Source organism: Anoplolepis gracilipes, chromosome 6, assembly GCF_047496725.1.
Source record: "Anoplolepis gracilipes chromosome 6, ASM4749672v1, whole genome shotgun sequence".
Lineage (NCBI taxonomy): Eukaryota > Metazoa > Arthropoda > Insecta > Hymenoptera > Formicidae > Anoplolepis > Anoplolepis gracilipes.
Window position 1 is genome coordinate 3,205,650 of NC_132975.1, and position 21,904 is coordinate 3,227,553.

Consider the following 21,904-nt stretch of genomic DNA (forward strand, 5'->3'; position numbering starts at 1 on the left):
TTGTATTTGCCATTTAAATTTGTCATAGTGTTGAATAGTCAGAAATTCAAGCAGGTTATCATCGCATAAATTCGCAAAACAGCAATTTCTCGTTTACGACATGCAAAGTAAGCGAAAAGATTCTGCAGATATAAACGTCTATTTGGTCTAGACCCTCTAATGTTATAATATAAAGAGGCTTTTCTTTATCGTCGAAACCTTTTACTGATTTATGCTTTGTCAAGTCATGCGATGTTATTACGTCTGGAATTTGTCGGTCGATTCTTCAGCCTTTCTCTCCACTTTCTTTTTCCACGCAATTTCCCTTTTGTTTCTCAGCTAGCATATTAGATCAGACGGAATGACTCTCATAATCAGTTTTGTAATTGTTGCTCAATATCAGCTTGTGAACCTCAACTTCATTTCTTATTCCAATCTTGCTTTAGGATGTAGTCGCCTTGTAAATTGTTATCCGGTTTCTGCCGAAATTCTGGATGAGCTACGAACTACTCTGCTTCTGTTAATTTGTTCATCGTAGAATTGTTTATCGTTACGTTTGATGTAAACTTCAACTTTCAAAAAAGAAAATACATTTTTACGATCGAGAGGATTCTTCTTCCGGACTAGTTGGATTATTTTCTACTATATTTTTCTTTTTGCATTTATTATTATTAAGAGAGAGAGAGAGAGAGAGGTGAACATTCTTAAGAGAACTAACAATGTTCCCAAGAATTACTTTATTAAAAAACTTTAACTTTAGTACTCACTACTACAGTTTTATTTCTTACATTGTTTTATCTTTTTTCCTTATTTTTTAAAATATTATCTTGAAACAACGACTTAAATAGTTTTTGATCGATATATCTTCATTTACTTACTTTTTTGATCGCTGATAATTTTATTAGAATTATCTCCTTATATCCTCTCTTGTTACATTAACATTCCTGAAAGTTCTATCTTCATTTTATTCTTGAGATTGCAGTCACCGACGTTCGCAAGGATGGCAACATCGCTCCATTATAGTGTATCAAAACAGTATTAGGAAAAAATAAATAATCGACCTATACTACTTTAAACATTCAGAATCGAATTTCGATATTTGTATAAATGTATAAAAGATTTCAAACTATGCGTGCGAAATCGACATGACGACTGACTCAATCACTCTTCGTATCTTTCTATTTTATTTTGACGCATGCATCAAAATTGTAAAGAATACAATGTAAATCTTTTTGTAAATCTCATTAACTCGACTAAATGAAAATATAAACATTCTCTTCATAGACAGAGAATACGAACAATACATGTCTATGACCTTTTTATAGATGTCTACAAACTTTCTATTCTTACTTTTGAAAAGGAAGGCTAAAGTCCACAAAACTTCCTTTTTTCAATTTTGGTACAGAATTTGATCGGTACACGCAATTTATATGTGTTATGTCTATGGAAATAACCTAAGAATTATATTTTAGATAAATACTCAAATTACCGGACCCAGCTCCGATTACGCTGACCTTGACATATGTTGTCAAGGTCACTGCCCTGAGTTACGTTTAAAAAGTTTTAGTCGTCGCTCGTCGTTTGCTAAAAAGTTACAAGCAAAAAACGATTTGTCACTTATGCGCCGCGATGTGCGTCTACAATGTAACAGCTCTGCTAAGAAGTAATATAATGTATTTGGCATAATATATCGTTCTATTGATTTAGCAAGGACGATTGTCTTTTATTATGTGTAGTAGTATATATAAATATTATGTCTCTATATTTATTTAAATTGATACATTGAATGTGTGGGCGAGAGAGGCGGAGCCCCTGTTACGAAGCAAAATCTATTTCATGTCTCAGACACAGGTTGGGTTAGGTTAGGTTAGTTTTTTAGTGAGGTGGGGGTGCAAGACGAGGAGTTCCGTCCCTTCCCCTCCCTCGCATTTAATGTATTAATTATCATATTTTGACATACTTTGAAACTCGCATAGTGTATGGGTTCTACATGGCTTTTCAACTTTCCACGCAAAGCGAAGTCTAATCCCATACCACTCCTGCTTTCAGTGTGATATCAGATATCAGAATAAAGAAAGAAACAATATAAAAGTGTAGTAAAATAGATAATATTGTGACTTTGACAACATTAAGATCAGCGTAATCAATATATATACTGTGTGAAAATTATACCTAATAAATGAAACTTTTTAGCAAATGACGAGCAATGACTAAAACTTTTTAAACGTTACTCAGGGCACTGACCTTGACAACATATATCAAGATCAACAAAATCGGAACTGGGCCCGTTAATGTGAATATTTACTATATTTTATTTTTTTAAAGATAAATACAATTTTATGCAATTTATGTCGCAGCTAAATCAATAATTGTAAAGTTTGTAGAACCAATTTTTAACCAAAGTGGCTACTAAAAAAAACAATTTGTGAAAAAATCATTTCTTGATCAAATTCTTTTATCAAATATTGCTTGATAATTACATCTTTATTAATTTGTTACTTACCGTTAATTTATGTAATACAATTTTGGAAGCAAAAAGAAAGAGAAATGCACAACCAAACTGATTGAGAGCGTAAAGAAATTCTGTACAGTCTCTCCTTCGTTTCTTTTTGACTATGGCAAGATTGCGTGCGTGCATGCGTGCCTGAGACATAAAGAACGCACAATATCCATTTATATACATATACTTATAAGTACATATATAAATATATAAAAATATAAAAACATAAAAACATAAAAACAGTGATCGGAAAACTTTTTCCTGCGTGCCATACTTGTATTTTTTATTTAAGCTTACATAATTAAATTAACATCGGAGTTTTTTGTTGTAAAATGTTAAAGAATTCATACTTATTAAATTACAACTTGTATGTTTCTTATATTATATATAAATAAATTTAATAGTAGAAATATATAATTTAATATATATTTAAAGATTCAGTTGATTTCGTTGATTCAAACATACTGCTAATAAAAAAAATCTAACTTTAAATCGACTGAATAAATATAACAGCATAAAAGCAAAATATTATGAGTTACATTTTACAGATATTCTTTTTGACTTTTTTTATAAATTAGTGAAACCGCATAAATTATCTCGACTATAAAAACTGTTAAAAATTGTTACAGTATTATCTCATTAGCAGAAAGTTCTGCAGGACTGATTATTTTTTTGTTAATGAAATAACAGATTTGTTTATCTTCTACATGAAAAGTATTTTATATTGTTTTAAATCTGCTCGGCAGCTCGTCGAGAGTGAGGTAAAAATGAAATAAGAATAAAAGCGAGTGAGAGAAAGAATAAGAACGAATAATTTTCTACATCAAAGCTTGAACGCCATATCGACTAAGTAATTAAGAAAAGTCACATCAAAGAGAGAGAAAGAGGTGAGGAGAGGGGAGAGAGAGGGAAGGAGGGAGGGAGGGAGTGAGAAAGAGAGAGAGGGGGAAGTTTTGCACGAATTTGCAATCTTATACGTGAACTCTTAGAATATAATTATAGATTTTATCCTATATTCCCAAAACGCACCTTTATCGATAAATGCGCGCATTTTTTGAATATCACGATACTTATACTATATATTATCGAATTTTAGAAATAAATGCGCATATTTATCGATAAAAGTGCGTTCTGCAAGCGAGTCTTGTTTTGTATCAAAAGCATCTGATGATGTAGGATGAACTTCGCTTTTCGTAGATAATTGCCAATGCACTCATGTCTTTTCCTGGCATATACTTTTCAATTTGTAACATGTTTTAACATTATATATAGCGATTTATATATTTGTAAAATGCATAGCTATATGCATAATAATATTATATAAATTATATTCAATATTTTTAATTTTTCATGTCAGTTTAGGTTTAAACATAGGTTTGCACGTACTTTTTTTTGTTTCAATAACTTTTTAATAAACAATAAGCGCCGGTTAATATCTTTTGAAAGTTATTCATAGTCATGATTTTGATATGTTAATATCAAAATTATAGAAGGAGAGGACAAGAAAGTGCACACCAATGTAAAAATTTATCCTAAGATTTTATAACGAACATATTTACATCATAAGAGTACATAAAACAAACACACACGAATGTGTGATCATACTTGCATGAAAATTCTAGCTTTTAAAAGAACATGAGCATTTTATTTTTTAAACATATTTTAAAGATCACAGTTGTATTAAGGGGACACTCACAGTTGCGGGTCAGAAAAAAAGCTTTTTTGAGGGAATTTTTTCTGCTGAAACTATTGTCATTTATTCTAAAGCTTCTACAAGATATCAAACAACATTAAAACTATATTTCAGAATTTTTTCGTGGAAAAATGTCCCATAGTATTCAAATAACGAGCAATCTCCGAGAGGCATTTTAAAAAAAGTTCGTTTGCGATGACCCTTCCAGCTCCGAGTAGAGTTATTTAAAATTAACAAACCAAAGAAATTTAGTATATTAGTTTATCTAGTGCTTAATCGAAGCTTTTTTGAAAATTCATATTTTTCACAAAATGGCGATTCAAAATCAATATTCATTTTTTGACCCAAAAAAATCGTTCTATCAATGTCTATAAAATGGAAAGATCAAGGTCTATAAAATTTTCTGAATATTTAAAATAGCTTCAATTAAGTACTAGATAAACTAATATATTAACTAAATTCCTTTGGTTTGTTCATTTCAAATAACTTACTCGGAGCTAGACTGATCACCGCAAACGAACTTTTTTAGAAGTGCCTCTCCGAGATTGTTCGTTACTTGACGCTATGGAATATTTTTCCACAAAAAAATTCTGAAATATAGTTTTAATGTTGTTTGATACCGTGTAAAAGTTTTAGAATAAGTGACATAATAGTTTCGACAAAAAATTCACAACAAAAATATTTTCTTCCGACCCGCAATTACGGATGCTTAACAGGCTTGATGAATTGATGTGCCAGTAAATAATAATTCGAGTTAATAGATTAATGGAAAAATTTTTAATTAATTGCGTTAACTAATTAATTTTAATTAATATAATTGCAACTTACAAGGAAAGGGTTGAAAGTGTCTCCCTTCGATTTTAATGAGCTCTGAATATGTTGTAGTCTAGGTCAAAATAGGAGACATATTTTTTTATATGCGCTCTTGCCGTTAAGGAGGTGAAACACCCTCTTGAAAAAAATCGGTTTTTATATTTCTGAGCGAATACCGTCGAAACAGTAAGAGTATAAAAAAAAATTTCTAATAAAAGTTTTATGGTTTTTAATGTACTTTAAAATTGCATAATCAGATTTTTCAAAAATTGAAGAGGGGAGGAGGGATTTCGAAAAATCTGATTATGCCATTTTAAAGTACATTAAAAACCATAAAACTTTTATTAGAAACTTTTTTTTATATCTCTTACCGTTTCGACGGTATTCGCTCAGAAATATAAAAACCAACTTTTTTCAAGAGTGTTTCACTCCCTTAACGGCCGTAAGAGCACATATAAAAAAAATACGTATCTCCTATTTTGACCTAGACTACAACATATTCACAGCTCATTAAAATCGGAGGGGGACACTTTCAACACTTTCCTTGTTAGTCGATCAAAATGAATTTCAATTCTACTTAAGTATATTTTAATTAATTTTACATAGTTTATTCGCGTAATAATTTTTGCAGTAATTTTCGAAAAGGAAATTTTAAGTAAGAAAAAATTGCCCATATGTAATCATGTATAAATTCATTTTATTATTTTATATATATTATTATTGTTATACAGGGTGAGACAACAACTATTAGCACCTTAAATATCTTCGAATCTGTAAGGTCTACAGGAAAATTTGTGTAATCAAAATTGTACGGTACAAAGGGACTATTATATGGCAATAATAATTTTTGTCTAAATGGAAGCGCTTCGGAAATATCAAAGTCATCTTCATTTTTTAAAATGGATTCGATGTTTTTTTCTCATGATATGATAGAAGAACTTAAAATAAGTTCAGAACTCATATCATAATGTCATTTGACAAAATTAGAAGCAAGAGAAAAAAACAATAAAAGACGTTTTTCATAATAGATAAATAAATAAATAAAAACTTACAATTTAATTTACTAGAAGATGTTCAAAGTGATGGCCATCACTATCAATGTAGTACTGAATTTTTCTGATCATTGATTGGCTTGCTTCTCTGTTAACGGTCAGAGTTATTGACACACAGGCTGCAATGATTCGTTGTTGCATGTCTTCAGATGTAGTTCATTTTTGTAGACCATGTCCTTTAGAGTTCCTCATAAAAAGTCCAATGATGTCAAATCTAGTAAACGAATTGGCCGCATTACAGGATACCCACGTTCAATCCAGCGATTTGCAAATTTTTCATTGAGCTTATTTTTTGCGCAATTAATGAAAAATAAGCCGGCATCTATCGTGCTGGTACCACATTATTTATCGTATGATTAAAGGCAAGTCTTTTAGTAAAGGTCCCAATGTATGATCAAGAAAATTAGCGTAGCTGTTGCCATTTAGATTTCAGTCGATAAAATAAGGACCAATGTGATTTTGTTACCTACCTAATACCACACCATGTATTCAAAGACCATGGTCTCTGGTATGTTCGATCTGCCACAGCCAATGAGGATTTTCCACTGTCCAAAAATGCATGTTATGCAAATTAACATTTCCGTGATTAGTAAATATTGCCTCATCAGTAAATAACACGGTATCATCAAATGGTAATATCAAAAAATGAATTATTATTTCGAAGCTGATTTTGAGCCCATTGATAAAATCTAATACAATTCGAAGTATGGACTTCCATGCAATGCTTGGTGAAGACTAAGATAGTATAGATGGAATTTGTGACGATATAAGATGTGTAGTACTCTTTTGATTAATACCAGATTCTCGTCCAATTTATCGCGAACTAACGTGAGGATTTTGAGCCACCATTACTAAAACACCAATTTCATTCCCTTCATGAGTTACTCGCTTTTCACGTTCACTTTTAAGGGTATTTAAGCTACCGGTTCTTCTAAGTTTATCGCACACATTTTTAAATATTTAGCGCGAAAACTGAATGCGATTAGGATATCGTTCAGCGTATAAATTTTTTGCTTGCACTGAATTCTTTTGACATTCCCAATAAATGAGAAGGATGTCAACTTGTTCTTCAAATGGATACATTTTATATGATTGAGTTATCAATACTAAGCTTTTCATGTTTACATTTATCCTATGGACTTATTGTACAGATATCCTTTAAAGAATTTTGTTTTCACTGAAGTAATTCCATTGAAGTTATCATCTTAATGAAAATACTCATGTGAAATTACATCATCGCCAGTTCATTCACCAGATTTGACACCATTGGATTTGTTAAATGAGGAAAACTTAAAAGAACATGGGTTACAAAAATTAACCAACTACACCTCGACATGCAACAACCGATCATTGCAGCTAGTACGTTAATAACTCCCAACGTTATCAAAGAAGCAAGCCAATCAGTGATCAGAAGAATCCAGTGTTGCATTGTGATGGCTATCACTTTGAACATTTTCTAGTAAATTAAAAGTTTTTATTTATTTAATTATTGTGAATTATTTATTATGAAAAATGTATCTTTTATCGTTTTTTTTTCTTTTGCTTCTAATTTTGTCAAATGATATTGTGATATGAGTTTTGAATTTGTTTTGAGTTCATCTATCATATCATGAAAAAAAAACATATTGAATCCATTTAAAAAATGAAGATAACCTTAATATCTCCAAAGCACCTCCACCTGGACAAAAATTATTATCGCCATATAATAGCCGTCCTTTGTAAGTCCTTTGTAGAGTGCTCCGCCCACTGTCTCGCCGCGGGCCTAGTATCAAAAGTAACAAGTAGGAGGCTTCTTCGAGCCGCGCGCTTATACTGGCACGGATTGGCCGATCTTTATTAATTTATATCTCATTAATTATTACGAACTTAGTAAAATGATATGGACTTTTGTTTTCAGTTTAACACGCTCTATCTACCCACGAGAGTTGATCTGGCAATTCGGGGACACCCTGTATATATATATATATATACTTCTTAATCTTTTAATCTTGTCGTTCGTATCTGAGCATCGTCAGGCTGCAAACCCATGCAGCGGAATAGCGTAACGCGGAACGAGAGCGGAACCAATCACGAGCATTCTGCGTTTTTCGTTGCGTTGAAACCTGACCCCTAACTACCCATGGAGCGGAATAGCGTAACGCGGAACGAACAGTACGTTTCTAAAATGACCTTTAAATATTGTTTATGTCGTTCATTTTTATTATCATGTACATAAATACTAAATAAAATACGTTTTTTATTGGAAGTATTGACTAAAGATGTTAAAAACTATGAATAAAGTTTTAATGTTGATTTTAACCCTTATGAAATAATGATTTGTGATTGGTTGCGCAAAATCCGCAGTGTGCTTGTTGCACTCCATGGGTAGTTAGGGGTCAGGTTTCAACGCAACAAAAAACGAGGAACGCTCGTGATTGGTTTCGCTCTCATTCCGCGTTAGGCTATTCTGCTGCATGAGTTTACAGCCTGACACTGCGTGTTTTTTATCACATCACATCATTGTGCTTATAGGACGTATAAACACAGTAGCATCCTGCTTTTCCTTCTGTATATCACCTCAATTTATGAAGATCAGACCTCTCTACATATATCGGTGTGCGTGTCTTTTCTGTAACTATATAGGACCTACAGTTTTAACGCCGGTTCCGAATGACCTAGATTAGAGGAGTCTATGGCAAGATACTCTCGGTGGTTTGCCATTGCCTTCCGAAAGATAGCAATCAATTAAGTCGAATGAATGTATACACAACGATATATACATATTTTTCGATGTTTCTTATCGGATTTGAACCCGTTCTTCGGCACAGAGAATAGACACACAAATTACCGTGCCACGATCGCAAAATTATTATATATATTATTATATGTAATTATATATGGACAATTTTTTCTCATATTAGGAACCTAAATTAATTATTAGAAGCTCTTTATGAGATCTTTTAGAAATAAAAAATAATAATCCGAGGAAAGTTACGAAAATCAGAATTTATTATGATTGCTAATATAGGGCGCGTTCGGGGAGACACTATTAGCGCTAATAGTGTCATTCTATCTTTGTTACTCATTAAAAGTTGAGAAAGATAGAACGGCGCTGTTAGAGCTAATAGCGTCTCCCCGAACGCTAATAGTCACATAGTCACATAAAGTGTTTTCTAAGCTTTGTACTCTTGATGTTTTTAAAATAAAATTAATTTCACATTTATATGTTGAAGGGTGAGTAATAAATATAGAAAATTATCCACATTTTATTTTAAATATAGAAAAGATAATTTTTTGGTTCATATAACATACAAAGTCTCTTATTTTGGCACTAAAAATGTATAAAAAAATTGCAAGACTTCAAACAAAAGTTGTATATAAATAATGCGATATTCTCTTCACTTTACAATTTTGCGTCATTCGAACTGTAGACTCATGTGCGACTCTCCTCTCATCAGTTGTTTTAATTAACGACTTGTCGTCAAGGAGATGTTATTCTTTCTCTGTCATCCCATTACTCATTGATCTCTCTCAAAAACCTACAACTTTTGTTTGAAATATTTGTTTTCTAAAATCTTATAACTTCCATATATTGAGTGTTAAATGGGGTATCTTGTATATTATATGAACCAAAAAATCATATTCTCTACATTTATTATTTTATTCTCACATATAAAAATGTGCAATTTATTTTACCTTAAAGACAAGAGTACAAACTTAAAATTTCATATATGACTATTTAAGCAATCAATAATAAATCCCGATTTTCTAGTAACTTTCCAGATCTGATGGACAAATAATTATTTTTTTGTTTTAGAAAATCTAATAAACAGTGATTAATTTAGATTCCGCCGTCAGATCAAAAATGATATTTTTAATATCCTTTTTTGCTCTTTTTAAAAAAGTAATTAAAAAATTATTCTTTTACTTATTGTTTCATTATTCTTTTTCCTCTGCATATGAACAGAGATTATACAAGAGAAAAAAATATATATTTATTTGTGGACATATTTTATATATATTTATATTTGATTATATATTCATTTTTCTCGGGTAATTTAAATTAACTTATTATAAGTCTAATTAATTTAAATTGATCTAAATTAATTTAAGCTTATTTCGATCAAACGTAAGTAGTATAATATTAACTTTAGTGCAATCGTTCTTTAGTTACATTCTCTAATTAATTAAATTTTTATGGATGATTGTTTTAGCACAATTAATATATATTGATAAAAATAAAAGTACTTAATTGTGGCTAGTTGATGTTTCTGTTAATCGCTAATGATGCAACAGATTCTAAAAATTAATTCTAGGAAAGTCACAGCATTTTGTGCCAAGCGGGAGCTCTTCAAGGCTGCGACATACTGCAATGTTGAAGTTAAGTGCAATAATCGAAGTGATTTTTAAAATAAACAACGGAGATTTAGACAAATAGCAAAATTTGGATTTAGCGCTAAATGCGACACGTTTGCAATTCAAGTGAGAGGAAACTCGTTGAAGTAACTCAAATTTCCATCGACGATTACATGATTAAGGGACGATAGTATATAATGTATGTATATCAAATGTTTTTATATATTTATAACTTTCGATCTTCAGCGCCGCGAAGAACAATTACTTTTGTGAATGTATATTTCTTCTATAGCAAAATGTGATATTATTGATAAATAGATAGCTACGATATATATATATTAGATTCGTCTCTCATCAAAAGCAAAACATCGCAAATATTACTGATTGAATGTTCTATAGAATACCCCGGTACTATTATGTATTTTACTTTAAGTTCTCTGATTAAATCATAATAAAGTTTTAAAGCATAATATACAAAGAGAATATCTTATAAGGGAAATAGATTTTTGCCTGTTAAAATGTAGCAGCTTATTTGTTCGAAGAATCGATCGAGTTCTGATCAAAGTTTAACTTGATTAATGTTACAATCGCTTGACATAGAATGTGAAAAATGCATTTTCTTTCACATGTCAAAATATAAAACTGTATCCAGAGAACAACATTTGTACATATTCTCATGTTCACTGTTAAATATATAATTTTGCGTACAAAGATTTTTATACGATTATTACATAAATTGTTTTCTCTTAGAATAGATATTCGCATATTGGAGTTTATTTAAAATTTATACAGTTTATTTAAGTTTATATGAAAGTCGATTAAAAATATTAAGATTGTAGAAAAGTTTTTTTATAGTTGTAATCATATGTAATTATATGTTTCTGAAGTGTATATCCTGTGTTAATACAAATGAAAAAAAGTGCACAAAGTATATTGAGATAATTTATTACCTAATTTAAATGTTGCAGATAAACGGTACTTTTCCAAAATGGTTAAAAAATCAGATTTGTAGAAAACTAAAATATTTAAGAAAGTTGTAATATAGTAGTGGCCGAAAAACTAATAGAAATACCTATCTCAAAGACATAAGCCGGTATTTATAGTCTGATCTTATATTTAAGATCATTTTAAGATCCTGTTCAATCAATGAAGTGGCTGTACAGCATCATTTTATTGGTTAAACAAGATCTTAAGACGATCTTAAATATAGGTTCGGACTATGAATACTGGCCATAGATGGCATTTTACGTTTAAAAAAATATATAAGATGTACTTCAGTTGAAATAGGTATATATATACAAACATGTATATATATATACAGGGTGTCCGATAGCTCGCGCAACACCCTTTAAGGGAAGGTAGAGAGTGTTATTCTGAACAGAAAAGTCATTTTGCGATTTGCGCAATAATTATTAAACTATTAATTAAAAACGTTCAGCGAACGATATTATATACAGGGTGAACCATTTTAATCCATCCAGTCGAATATCTCGAAAACCAAACCCGGGAGAGAAAAATGTTTCAGACAAAAGTTGTATGGTTTCGAGGGGGCCATAAAATGGTACCATTGGTTTGACCTTGAAAAGTCATTTGAAGGTCACGTGAAGGTCACTTCAAGTTTTTTAAGTGGAACATCCTATATATTTTTACATATTCTTGTAGCTCATCTCAAGAGCTTTCCAAAACACTTATGACAAAATATTTTTCATTGAGTATTTTTTGAGTTATAAGGCTTCAAAGTTGCAGTATTTTGACATAAAATACAAGATATCTCATAAAATATTCATTTTTTGATTATCTTACACTAATACTTTTACGCACAGAATAACGAGACGAATCAATTGGCATAATTAAAACACATAATTATGTTAAAGTAAAAATGTGTAACTGTTAATTGCAAATTCAGATTTTTACTTTAACATAATTATGTGTTTTAATTATGCCAATTGATTCGTCTCGTTATTCTGTGCATAAAAGTATTAGAGTAACATAATCATAAAATGAATATTTTATGAGATATCTTGTATTTTATGTCAAAATACTGCAACTTTGAAGCCTTATAACTCAAAAAATACTCAATGAAAAATACTTTGTCATAAGTGTTTTGGAAAGCTCTCGAGATGAGCTACAAGAATATGTAAAAATATATAGGGTGTTCCATTTAAAAAACTTGAAGTGACCTTCACGTGCCTTTCAAATGACTTTTCAAGGTCAAACAAATGGTACCATCTTATGGCCCCCTCGAAACCATACAACTTTTGTCTGAAACATTTTTCTCTCCCGGGCTTGGTTTTCGAGATATTCGACTAGATGGATTAAAATGGTTACCCTGTATATATATATACAAAGTGTCCGGTAATAATCGCCCTACCTCTCTAGGACTAATAGAGCAGGTCAAACTGAACATAAAAGTCCTGTACCATTTTGCGATTTGCGCAATAATTATTAAAATATAAATTAAAAACGCTCAGCATATGCTGAGTGCTATATACGGCGCGCGCTCATACGCTGAGCGTTTTTAATTAATATTTTAATAATTATTGCGCAAATCGCAAAATGGTAGAGGACTTTTATGTTCAGTTTGACCTGCTCTATTAGTCCTAGAGAGGTGGGCCGATTATTATTGTTATTCTGAACAGAAAAGTCCTGTATCATTTTGCGATTTGCGCAATAATTATTAAAATATTAATTAAAAACGTTCAGCGAACGATATTATATATATATATATACAAAGTGTCCAGTAATAATCGCCTCACCTCTCTAGGGCTGATAAAGCAGGTCAGGACGGGATCCGATAGCGCACAATGCTAATTGGCCAATGAACAATTGAACCTTCTGATTGGCTAACCGTGCTGGTTACCCTAGGCATCGGTCAATATGTGTGGTTGTGTGCCATCGGGATGTGTGCTAACGGGACCCTCCCGCAGGTCAAACTGAACATAAAAGTCCTGTATCATTTTCCGATTTTCGCAATAATTATTAAAATATTAATTAAAAACGCTTAGCGTATGAGCGCGCACCGCATATAGCGCTCAGTATACCCTGAGCGTTTTTAATTAATAGTTCAATAATTATTGCGCTAATCGCAAAATGATACAGGACTTTTATGTTCAGTTTGACCTGCTCCATCTGCCCTTGAGCTATGGGGCAATTATTACCGGACATCTTGTAGATATGTATAACATTGTTTGCTAAACGATTTTAATTAATATTTTAATAATTATTGCGAAAATCGCAAAATGACTTAATACTTTTTTGTTTAGTTCACTATACTCTACTCACTCACGAGCGTTGGCTCATTAGTTATGAGACACCCTGTATATATATATTAAAATTTTATTATTAAAACATAAATGCTAAATACTCTATTTTTTAGTTAATTAGAAATATTGTATACTTTAATAATATATAAATTTACACACGTGCACGTACAAAATTTTATTGTGTGTTACTAACTTTTAATTCGAAAAAAATGAAAGAATAAAAAAGGAAACAAATTGCAAATATTTAAGTGTAAAACACAGTTTATTTTTTTAATGTTAATAAAATAGAAATAAGAAAATTGTTGAGTTTTTATATATATTTTAGATTGTTCCAAATTGACTAACTATTCTTGCAGTTAATTTGCATTCATTATATGTGTGTTCCAAATGTGATTGAATATTTGATAGAAAACTGATTGTTATAAAAATGATTCATGAAAAAATGAAATCATTTCATCCGTAAAATCTGTAATGTAATTCAATCACAGAGATTATATATGATGATTAATTAATTTTTTCTAGTCTAATGTGCAGGGTGTTTTCTATAAAGTAATTTGAGGATTTAAAAAGGTATCAAATATGAATAAAATTATTATAGAATTCTTATAAAAAAAGATTTGAGTTTTAATTCAATTCTTTTTTAGAAATTATTAAAGAAAATTTTCTCTTTCAAATTAAATCATTCAACTACTCAGATTGGAACATTTTAAATCCACGCTATGTTTTTGTCACTAAGATTCAATTTTTACTAAAGAGAAATGTGCACATGATAATCAGACATATTCATTGGGCATTCTTTTCATTTAGTAAATACAATGATATACGTTCCGGAATTTCTACAAAGATTGACAATGCTTCAATGTAATTAAATTTCGAATCACTCATACAGATTTAATAAAATTTGTATAAAAATAAAAACAGAATAACAGATTGCAACAACTAGTTCCCTGATTTTACTGGCAAAATAATTAAAAAAAAAATGTTTTTAGTAAAATAACTATTCTATATTTATATTTATTACACAAATATATCTTTATAAAATATTTATCAATGTATTTAATTTATATTTCCTTCTCTCAGAAAGCAGAGAAAGAAAAAATATCTAAATATATTAGTTGATAATACATTAAATTTATATTAATGTACATTTACACGAAAATGATGTAGTATCATATATGATTGTAAAAATTAACATCATTATAAAAAAATTTATAAGATTGGTTAAAAATTTTAAGTGCTAATATTTAACATTAATCACATACTTGAACGCAAGTGAATCCTGTCTTTTGTTAGCGATTCATCACAGTGAAATGATACATATAAGTATATATATAAAATAATCACATGTGTATTTGATTACTTATGTTTGTACTGTAATGTTGAAAATAAAACATTTTTTGAGATTAATACCTAATCTAAATTCTTGTAGTATTAAAAGAGAAGGTTTGCAATCTTTATGAATTTTAAACCTAATAAAATCAATCAATACATATTATGTGTGCAAATAATCAATAGAATATATAAGGAATAACTTACAAAAAAATTGTTTATTGCACAGATAAAAATTTATTGTTTCATATAGGAATGTGTCATCAAGAAACATGAAAGTAATAATTATAATTTAAATTTTTCCTTTTTTTCTCAAATAAATAATACGCATTCTATTTTAAGGAATTCCTAAGGTTTTTCTTACAAGTTTTTGAGCTATTCTCTCAAATTCACTGCGATCCTCTCTCCACATTTTAGCAGCATCCACGTTAGCACCACTTTCGTCATTTGGTTCTGCTAGCATACTTACTACACTCAACAATATCTTCTCCACACTCTGTACTGGACTCCACCTTTCTGCACTGCTCTCATAACCCATTGGGTCATCACCAGGTGCATGTAATATACTTATGCAGACTCTTCCATCTGCATAAACTTTTAAGAAAAAGACTCTTATATACAATTAATATAGCTAACATGCTTAATATTGTTGTATACTTAATAAATGTTTTAAGTAAATTAAATAAACTAAATTATTAAATATTTAAATATTTTAAATTCATTTTATGCTTAATAATTTTAGTAAATGTTTAATTTGACTTGATTCACTTAAATTTTGATAAAAATACACTTATTTGATGTTTTCATATAAAAACAAAATTTTGAAAAGTAAAAATCGTCGCTGGTTGCTATAAAAAGAATTATAGAATTGAAATAATATTTGTGAAAGTTAAAAAATCTGCCATCTTGAAGAATAGACATGGACATATGTTGTAATAAAAATAGGAGACAAAATTTAAAATATAGAATAAAATAGACATGAAATATACAGTTTCAATTAAAAATATGTAAAAGTTAAAATTAGATCAGATTAGAATTTTTCAAAGAAATAATACTAGGATGAAAAAAGGAGTCGACCTTTCATCTACCTATTTAAAAACAAATTTTTCTATTCCTTTCATTAACTTTCACAAACATAATTTTTTAACTAGTTATAGTTTTTTTTGTAATATCCAGTAGCAATTTTTATTTTTAAATCTTTTTATATAAAAAATTATCAAATATGGAATTTTGTACACAGAACACATTAATATATTATGCACAGAAAAAAGTATATTTTTATCAAAATTTAGGTGAATCAAAATTAAGTATGTATGTATAATTTTAATAAGTAACATAGTGTCTTACTGTTAGGATGAAACATTTCACAGGTGAATTGCATCTTTGGTGGACTTAGTGGATAATCTGGAGGAAATATTAACTTTGCTGGAAATACCCCACCTTCAAAGCATGTTCCTTCTGGTCCGCTAAAAATATTCAGCTCCATGAATATTTCAACAAAAAATTTATAAAAATGCCTATACCCGCATATACAGGATGTTCGGCAACAGGTGGGACAAAATTTAAGGAATGATTCTACACGATAAAATAAGACAAAAATCAAGAATAACAAAATTGCAATAGAGGCTTGGTTTTTTAGTTATAAACATTTAAAAGTTCGTATAAAAGGTATCTAAAGCTCGGCAATTTGCTGCATATTTTTGCGTTACAGAGTATTTTGAGAGCGATTCAGTCGATGTAGTCTACGCACGCCAAAAGTTTTGCGGTTTACCATGCTTTGGGCACCTTTTATGCAAATTTTCAAATATTTATAACTAAAAGACGAAGCCTCTATCGCAATTTTGTTATTTTTGATTTTTGTCTTATTTTATCATGTAGAATCATTCCTTAAATTTTGTCCCAACTGTTGCCAAACACCCTGTATAAAAATATTATTTACACGTTAATTGTTTGATATTTCGTTTAAAATGTATCGTATAGAGAAAAAGACAGGTTTAGAAAAATTATATATGCACAACAGCAACTAATGAGCCGACAACTTTTTGGAAAACCTAACTAATGAAAAAAAACTTACGTGATGAGAGCCTCCCATTCGAAGAAGTTTTCCTCATTAATCGGACCGGCGATGATGCCCTCCGGTGGATTCAAAGTTAATTCTGTAAGTTCGTCATAACGCAAAAATTACTGTTCGATGAAAAAGTGAAGATGACAGGTAAAGCGTCCCGTCCAATGTCATTAATGTACAAAATAATGTTACCGCGGTGTGCTAAAAGACTAAGTCTCACGTTTGTACTCCGCCATCAGTCGTCTGAGAGCTGAACCCGCCATTATTGTTCTAACTACACCAGCGATCTGCAAACGTCTGAGAAATGTCAAATCAACAAAAGGCCTGAGAGCTGGGAATCAATTGTGTATTTCTGAAGGAAAGAAAATGAAAAGTGAGCAACTTGCGTGATCACTGATTGGTGACTTGTAAATATAACAATATACACCAATCAGTGCCGCTCACTTTTCGCATTTTTACTTCTTCAGAAATATACAATCGACTGCATCACCGACGAGATATTATTAAAGACCGTCAGCCTTGGGCAAATTTTTGTAATGGCTAAATGAGCGCGATGGGCACGAAGGTAATTAAAGAATAATGACATTATCGACAATTTTGACTTAATTATATGGGTTATTAAATCATGCGTATATTTTAACCCATCTAATTGTTGTTTTATTATCAAAAATGTATAGATCTTCTGTGTAGCTGTCTCTAAATAACAAAATAAACAATTAATAAATAAATATACAATTTTATTGTATATTTTATTACCAACAGTACAAAGATTTTCTTACATACAGTAAGAAAATCTTTGTATTGTCGGTAATTTTTTCCTGTCAAACCCCGTAAAGCCGTGAAAGCAACCTTTGCTGTGATTGGTTGGTTCCCAATGTCCAACAGTAACCTCAACCGAACCCGCAACCTATAGTGTAATCACGGTTTAAGGGTCGACAGGAGGCACTGTGGAGACTCCTATTGGCCGGCTGCGAATTACTGTTTCACAAAAACAGTATTACAGCCAAAATACAAAGAGAATCTTAATAAAATTGTGATATTTGTAATCAGTAGGATATTTCGCACAGAGCGATTTTTTGAGAAAAAGATCGAAATAAAATTTCAAAAAATGTACTGCTGATCGCGAGAGTTATCGCGGTCAGGTGTAGCTGCGCCTTAAATTCGAAATCAATTTATTATAAATTTTTTAGAGTCAAAAATGCAAAATCTGGCTCTGTAGCGACCTGTGTTATTATATAAAAAATATATAAAAAAAGTTTTACGAAGAAATATAACTTCTTTATGAGCTAAATATTGTAGGAACGGATATCGCTATCTGCACCTAAGGTACAGCTAACAGAAATCATGTTGGCAGCATCGCGTGAGACAAGATAGAAAAGGATCGCGCTATCCTTGTTCTTCTAACATATCGGTCAAAATACGGTCTGAAAATGAGCTCCGTAAAGTTAGCCGAACCACTTTGATTTTTTTTAAATTAAAATTAACTAATCGTTTGGAAATCGTGTGGAGATGATTGGAAGTCTAATTAAAACGTTTGGAGGTTCATCGTTTTTTTTAATTAAATAATTAAAATTTCGATGTAAAGTTTGCCCAACATTTTTATTTTTCGTCCAATTGAGTTAAACAAGAGCTTATTCGGTGTAGAATCGTTAGGTCATCACGAATAAATTCTTTACAACGTTTGGTGATCCATAATTTATTCGAAAAATGAAAAAAATCATGTGCGGTAAAATGATGACGGGCGATGTATAGTGACATGGACGTGCGCTGCGGTCACGCGCGCATGCGTTTTGGTACTTATACAAAATTTTAAATAAATCCTTTTTAATAATGTAGCTATGCAAGTTGCAAACCCATGTGGAATCGTATATGCATTGCAAAGTACATGCTTAGATGGGAATGCATAGGGAGACAGGGCTTCGCTCCGTCCCCATAAAAAAATATAACAAAACTTGAGAGCGTAGAAACTACCAAGGCTGACAATACTGTGTGGAAGTTTCAATGTAAAATTTTAATTCAACCTATGTTCGAACTCTTACACTATATTTATAATTTTTTACTCATAATCTTACAAAATAAATATTGATTGCATCGATGCACGATTCATTGAGCCATTTGCCTAACAGCGCTTCAGTTAAATAGCATTTGCTTAGGAAAATAGCATTGAAATTTTCGGGTGGGAGTCTATTGACCACGTCGCCAATTGGCCAGTTTAAAATGAGACTCTCTGATTGGTTAATCGTTGCTGATGACCCTAAACATCGGTCGATATAAGTGCCTGTGGTCAATCGTGACCGTGGTCAAACAGGACGCTCCCAAACTTCCACACAGTACTGTCAGCCTTAATAGTTTCTACGCTCTCAAGTTTTGTTACATTTTTTTATGGAGACGGGGCTTCGCCCCGTCCTCCTATGCATTCCCATCTAAGCATGTACTTTGCAATGCATATACGATTCCACATGGGTTTGCAACTTGCATAGCAACATAAAAAGTATTTATTAAAATTAAAAAGGATTTATTTAACATTTTGTGTAAGTTACTAAAACGCATGCGCGCGTGACCGCAGCGCACGTCCATGTCACTGTACGTCGCTCGTCGTCATTTTACCGCACATGATTTTTTTCATTTTTCGGATAAACTATGGATTACCAAACGTTGTAAAGAATTTATTCGTGATGGTCTAACGATTCTGCATTGAATAAGCTCTTGTTTAACTCGATTGGACGAAAAATAAAAATGTTCGGCTAACTTTGGTTCGAAATTTTAATTATTTAATTAAAAAAAAAAAAAACGATAAATGACCAAACGTTTTAATTGGATGACCAATCATAAACAAACGATGACCAAACGATTAGTTAATTTTAATTATAAAAAAATCAAAGTGGTTCGGCTAACTTTACGAAGCTTCGGTCCGGTAGACCCTTAAAGGCACAATTTCACGCAGCGAGTAAAAGCTGGCGTTTTACCCCCACTTCATCAATTTTCGCCAGAATGGCGAATCCAGCGAATAAATCTTTGACTATAGGCGCGTTCCGATATTCACTGCCAGTACTGAAAATCTATAATTTACGTCATGTACACTATAGATTTTCAGTACTGGCAGTGAATATCGGAACGCGCCTTATATAAGTATGGACTGCTAATACTCCCACTTTTCCCATTAGAGCAAGTGAGAGGTCTTTCAGCCAACATTCATTGACAGGTCAAATACCAAAACCCCGGGAGATTCAAATCATAAAGTAATATTAATTGTAAAAACAGTAATAATACTTTAAATTTTATTAGATATAATATGAAAAAATTATTAGATATGATATTTATTATATTTTTTTCTTTTATTTTTTACATTTTATAAAATTTTTATATACTTATCCTATTAATCAGAAAAAATAACAGTTTTCGTTAGCGTGTGCCTCACGAATGTTTTGTACTGATTTAATGTACTTTCTTTGCCAAAATAACTTAACTTAACTTTAAAAAAAATGCTTAATATTAACTTAATTATGAAATATTTATAATTTTCCATAAGATCCATATCTTTTACATGATAATCAAAAATAATAAATATTTTGGACATATTAATGTATCTTAAGGTAAGTATAATCATTTTTTGCATAACGTTCTTAATTTTTAATTCATTTTTTAATCTAAAAAAATTGAATATTTTTTCCGCAGCTGTTAAAATTGTTAATGTATCCACTCTCGGATATCCCAAAAAGCCGAAACTCTTTCTTTTTATAAATGAGGATGGTACTTCGTCACATTCATTTAATAATTGACAACAAGTATTACATTTAATCTTTTTTAATATTTGTTTTTCAATAAAACCTGCAATATATTCGACTGTGTGCGCAGATACAGAATTTATTATATGCAAGGGTATGTCATCATCTATATCGTATTCTGCGTCTATTTCATTTAATTTTTCAGTATTTATTTTTTAGATAGCAACAAACATGACGTCACAATTTAATTCGCCGTTTTATCGTTGGTATTTTATAGCGCTGTAAGCACTTTACTGTTGACATCCAACCTGAAGTTTGCGTTAGCAGTCCATACTTATATAGTCAAAGGAATAAACGCTCAAAGTTCGACACAGTCCAACTTTTAGCGAATTAAAGCAACGCTGAAGTTTAAATTATTTTACATAATTAAAAGTGTATAAAAGAAGAAATTATGGCTGAAGGGTTTAATCAATTAACAGCACTTGAAAATATGAACGAAGTTAGTATATATTATATACATACAGTATTTTTTATATACATACAGTAATTTATATACATACAGTAAATTTAAAAAATTTAAAAATTTTTAAAAATCGGAGCTACCCAAAACCTTTTCTTCTTATATTTATTTCTTTTTTTTCATAAACACATCCCAGGTAGCACAGGTTCGTTTTAAAAACGTTTCACAAATGTTTCTGCGAAACGTTTTAAAACCGGCTTTCGAAAACGTTTTTAATTGGTATAAATGTCCACTTAAGAAACGTTAAGGGAAACGTTATTTTCTAACAAAAAAAAACATTTAAGAAACGGTCAAAATACCGTTTTCTTTCCTTTATTTGTAAAAAATTTGTTTATTCACGGATTCAATAAAATAATGCATATATATATATATATATATATATATATATATATATATGCATTATTCTATTGAATCTGTGAATAAACAATCATATTTATTATATATATATATATATTAAATTTAGTTCAATTTTATTAAAATATATATATATATATATATATATATATAAATAATGTGTATATATATATATATATATGTGTGTGTGTGTGTGTGTATGGGTATGAACGCATTATTTTATTATTATTTTATAAGAAAACAAATCTTTTTCACGCATAAAAACTGTTTTTTTCT

General features: G+C 30.5%; 2 protein-coding genes and 1 long non-coding RNA gene across 5 annotated transcripts in view; 1 reads left to right on the forward strand and 2 right to left on the reverse strand.

Annotated features, from left to right (window-relative positions):
* LOC140667272 (uncharacterized) overlaps positions 1–12,084 on the forward strand; it is a 29,623-nt gene extending 17,539 nt beyond the window's left edge. Inside the window, exon 8 of the mRNA XM_072895038.1 lies at positions 10,333–12,084. The gene's annotated coding sequence lies outside the window, so the exon portion shown is untranslated. The remainder of the gene's footprint in view (positions 1–10,332) is intronic.
* Positions 3,144–9,112, reverse strand: LOC140667276 (uncharacterized). Its single transcript, XR_012046974.1, has 2 exons — positions 6,508–9,112; positions 3,144–6,251 (listed from the first exon to the last, which is right to left on the reverse strand). It is a non-coding gene; the product is annotated as an uncharacterized lncRNA (long non-coding RNA).
* Positions 12,085–14,617: 2,533 nt separating the features above from the next.
* Positions 14,618–17,640, reverse strand: Ubc7 (ubiquitin conjugating enzyme 7). 3 transcript variants are annotated; one of them, XM_072894422.1, is made up of 5 exons: positions 17,474–17,633; positions 17,250–17,381; positions 17,039–17,120; positions 16,312–16,430; positions 14,618–15,558 (listed from the first exon to the last, which is right to left on the reverse strand). In XM_072894422.1, the coding sequence occupies exons 2-5, from the start codon at positions 17,290–17,292 to the stop codon at positions 15,302–15,304; spliced, it is 501 nt and encodes a 166-aa protein (XP_072750523.1). In that variant the 5' UTR covers positions 17,293–17,381; positions 17,474–17,633; the 3' UTR covers positions 14,618–15,301. The 3 variants fall into 3 exon arrangements, with proteins under 3 accessions (XP_072750523.1, XP_072750524.1, XP_072750525.1); XM_072894423.1 differs by having other exon boundaries at positions 17,457–17,631; XM_072894424.1 differs by having other exon boundaries at positions 17,222–17,640.
* Positions 17,641–21,904: the final 4,264 nt, after the last annotated feature.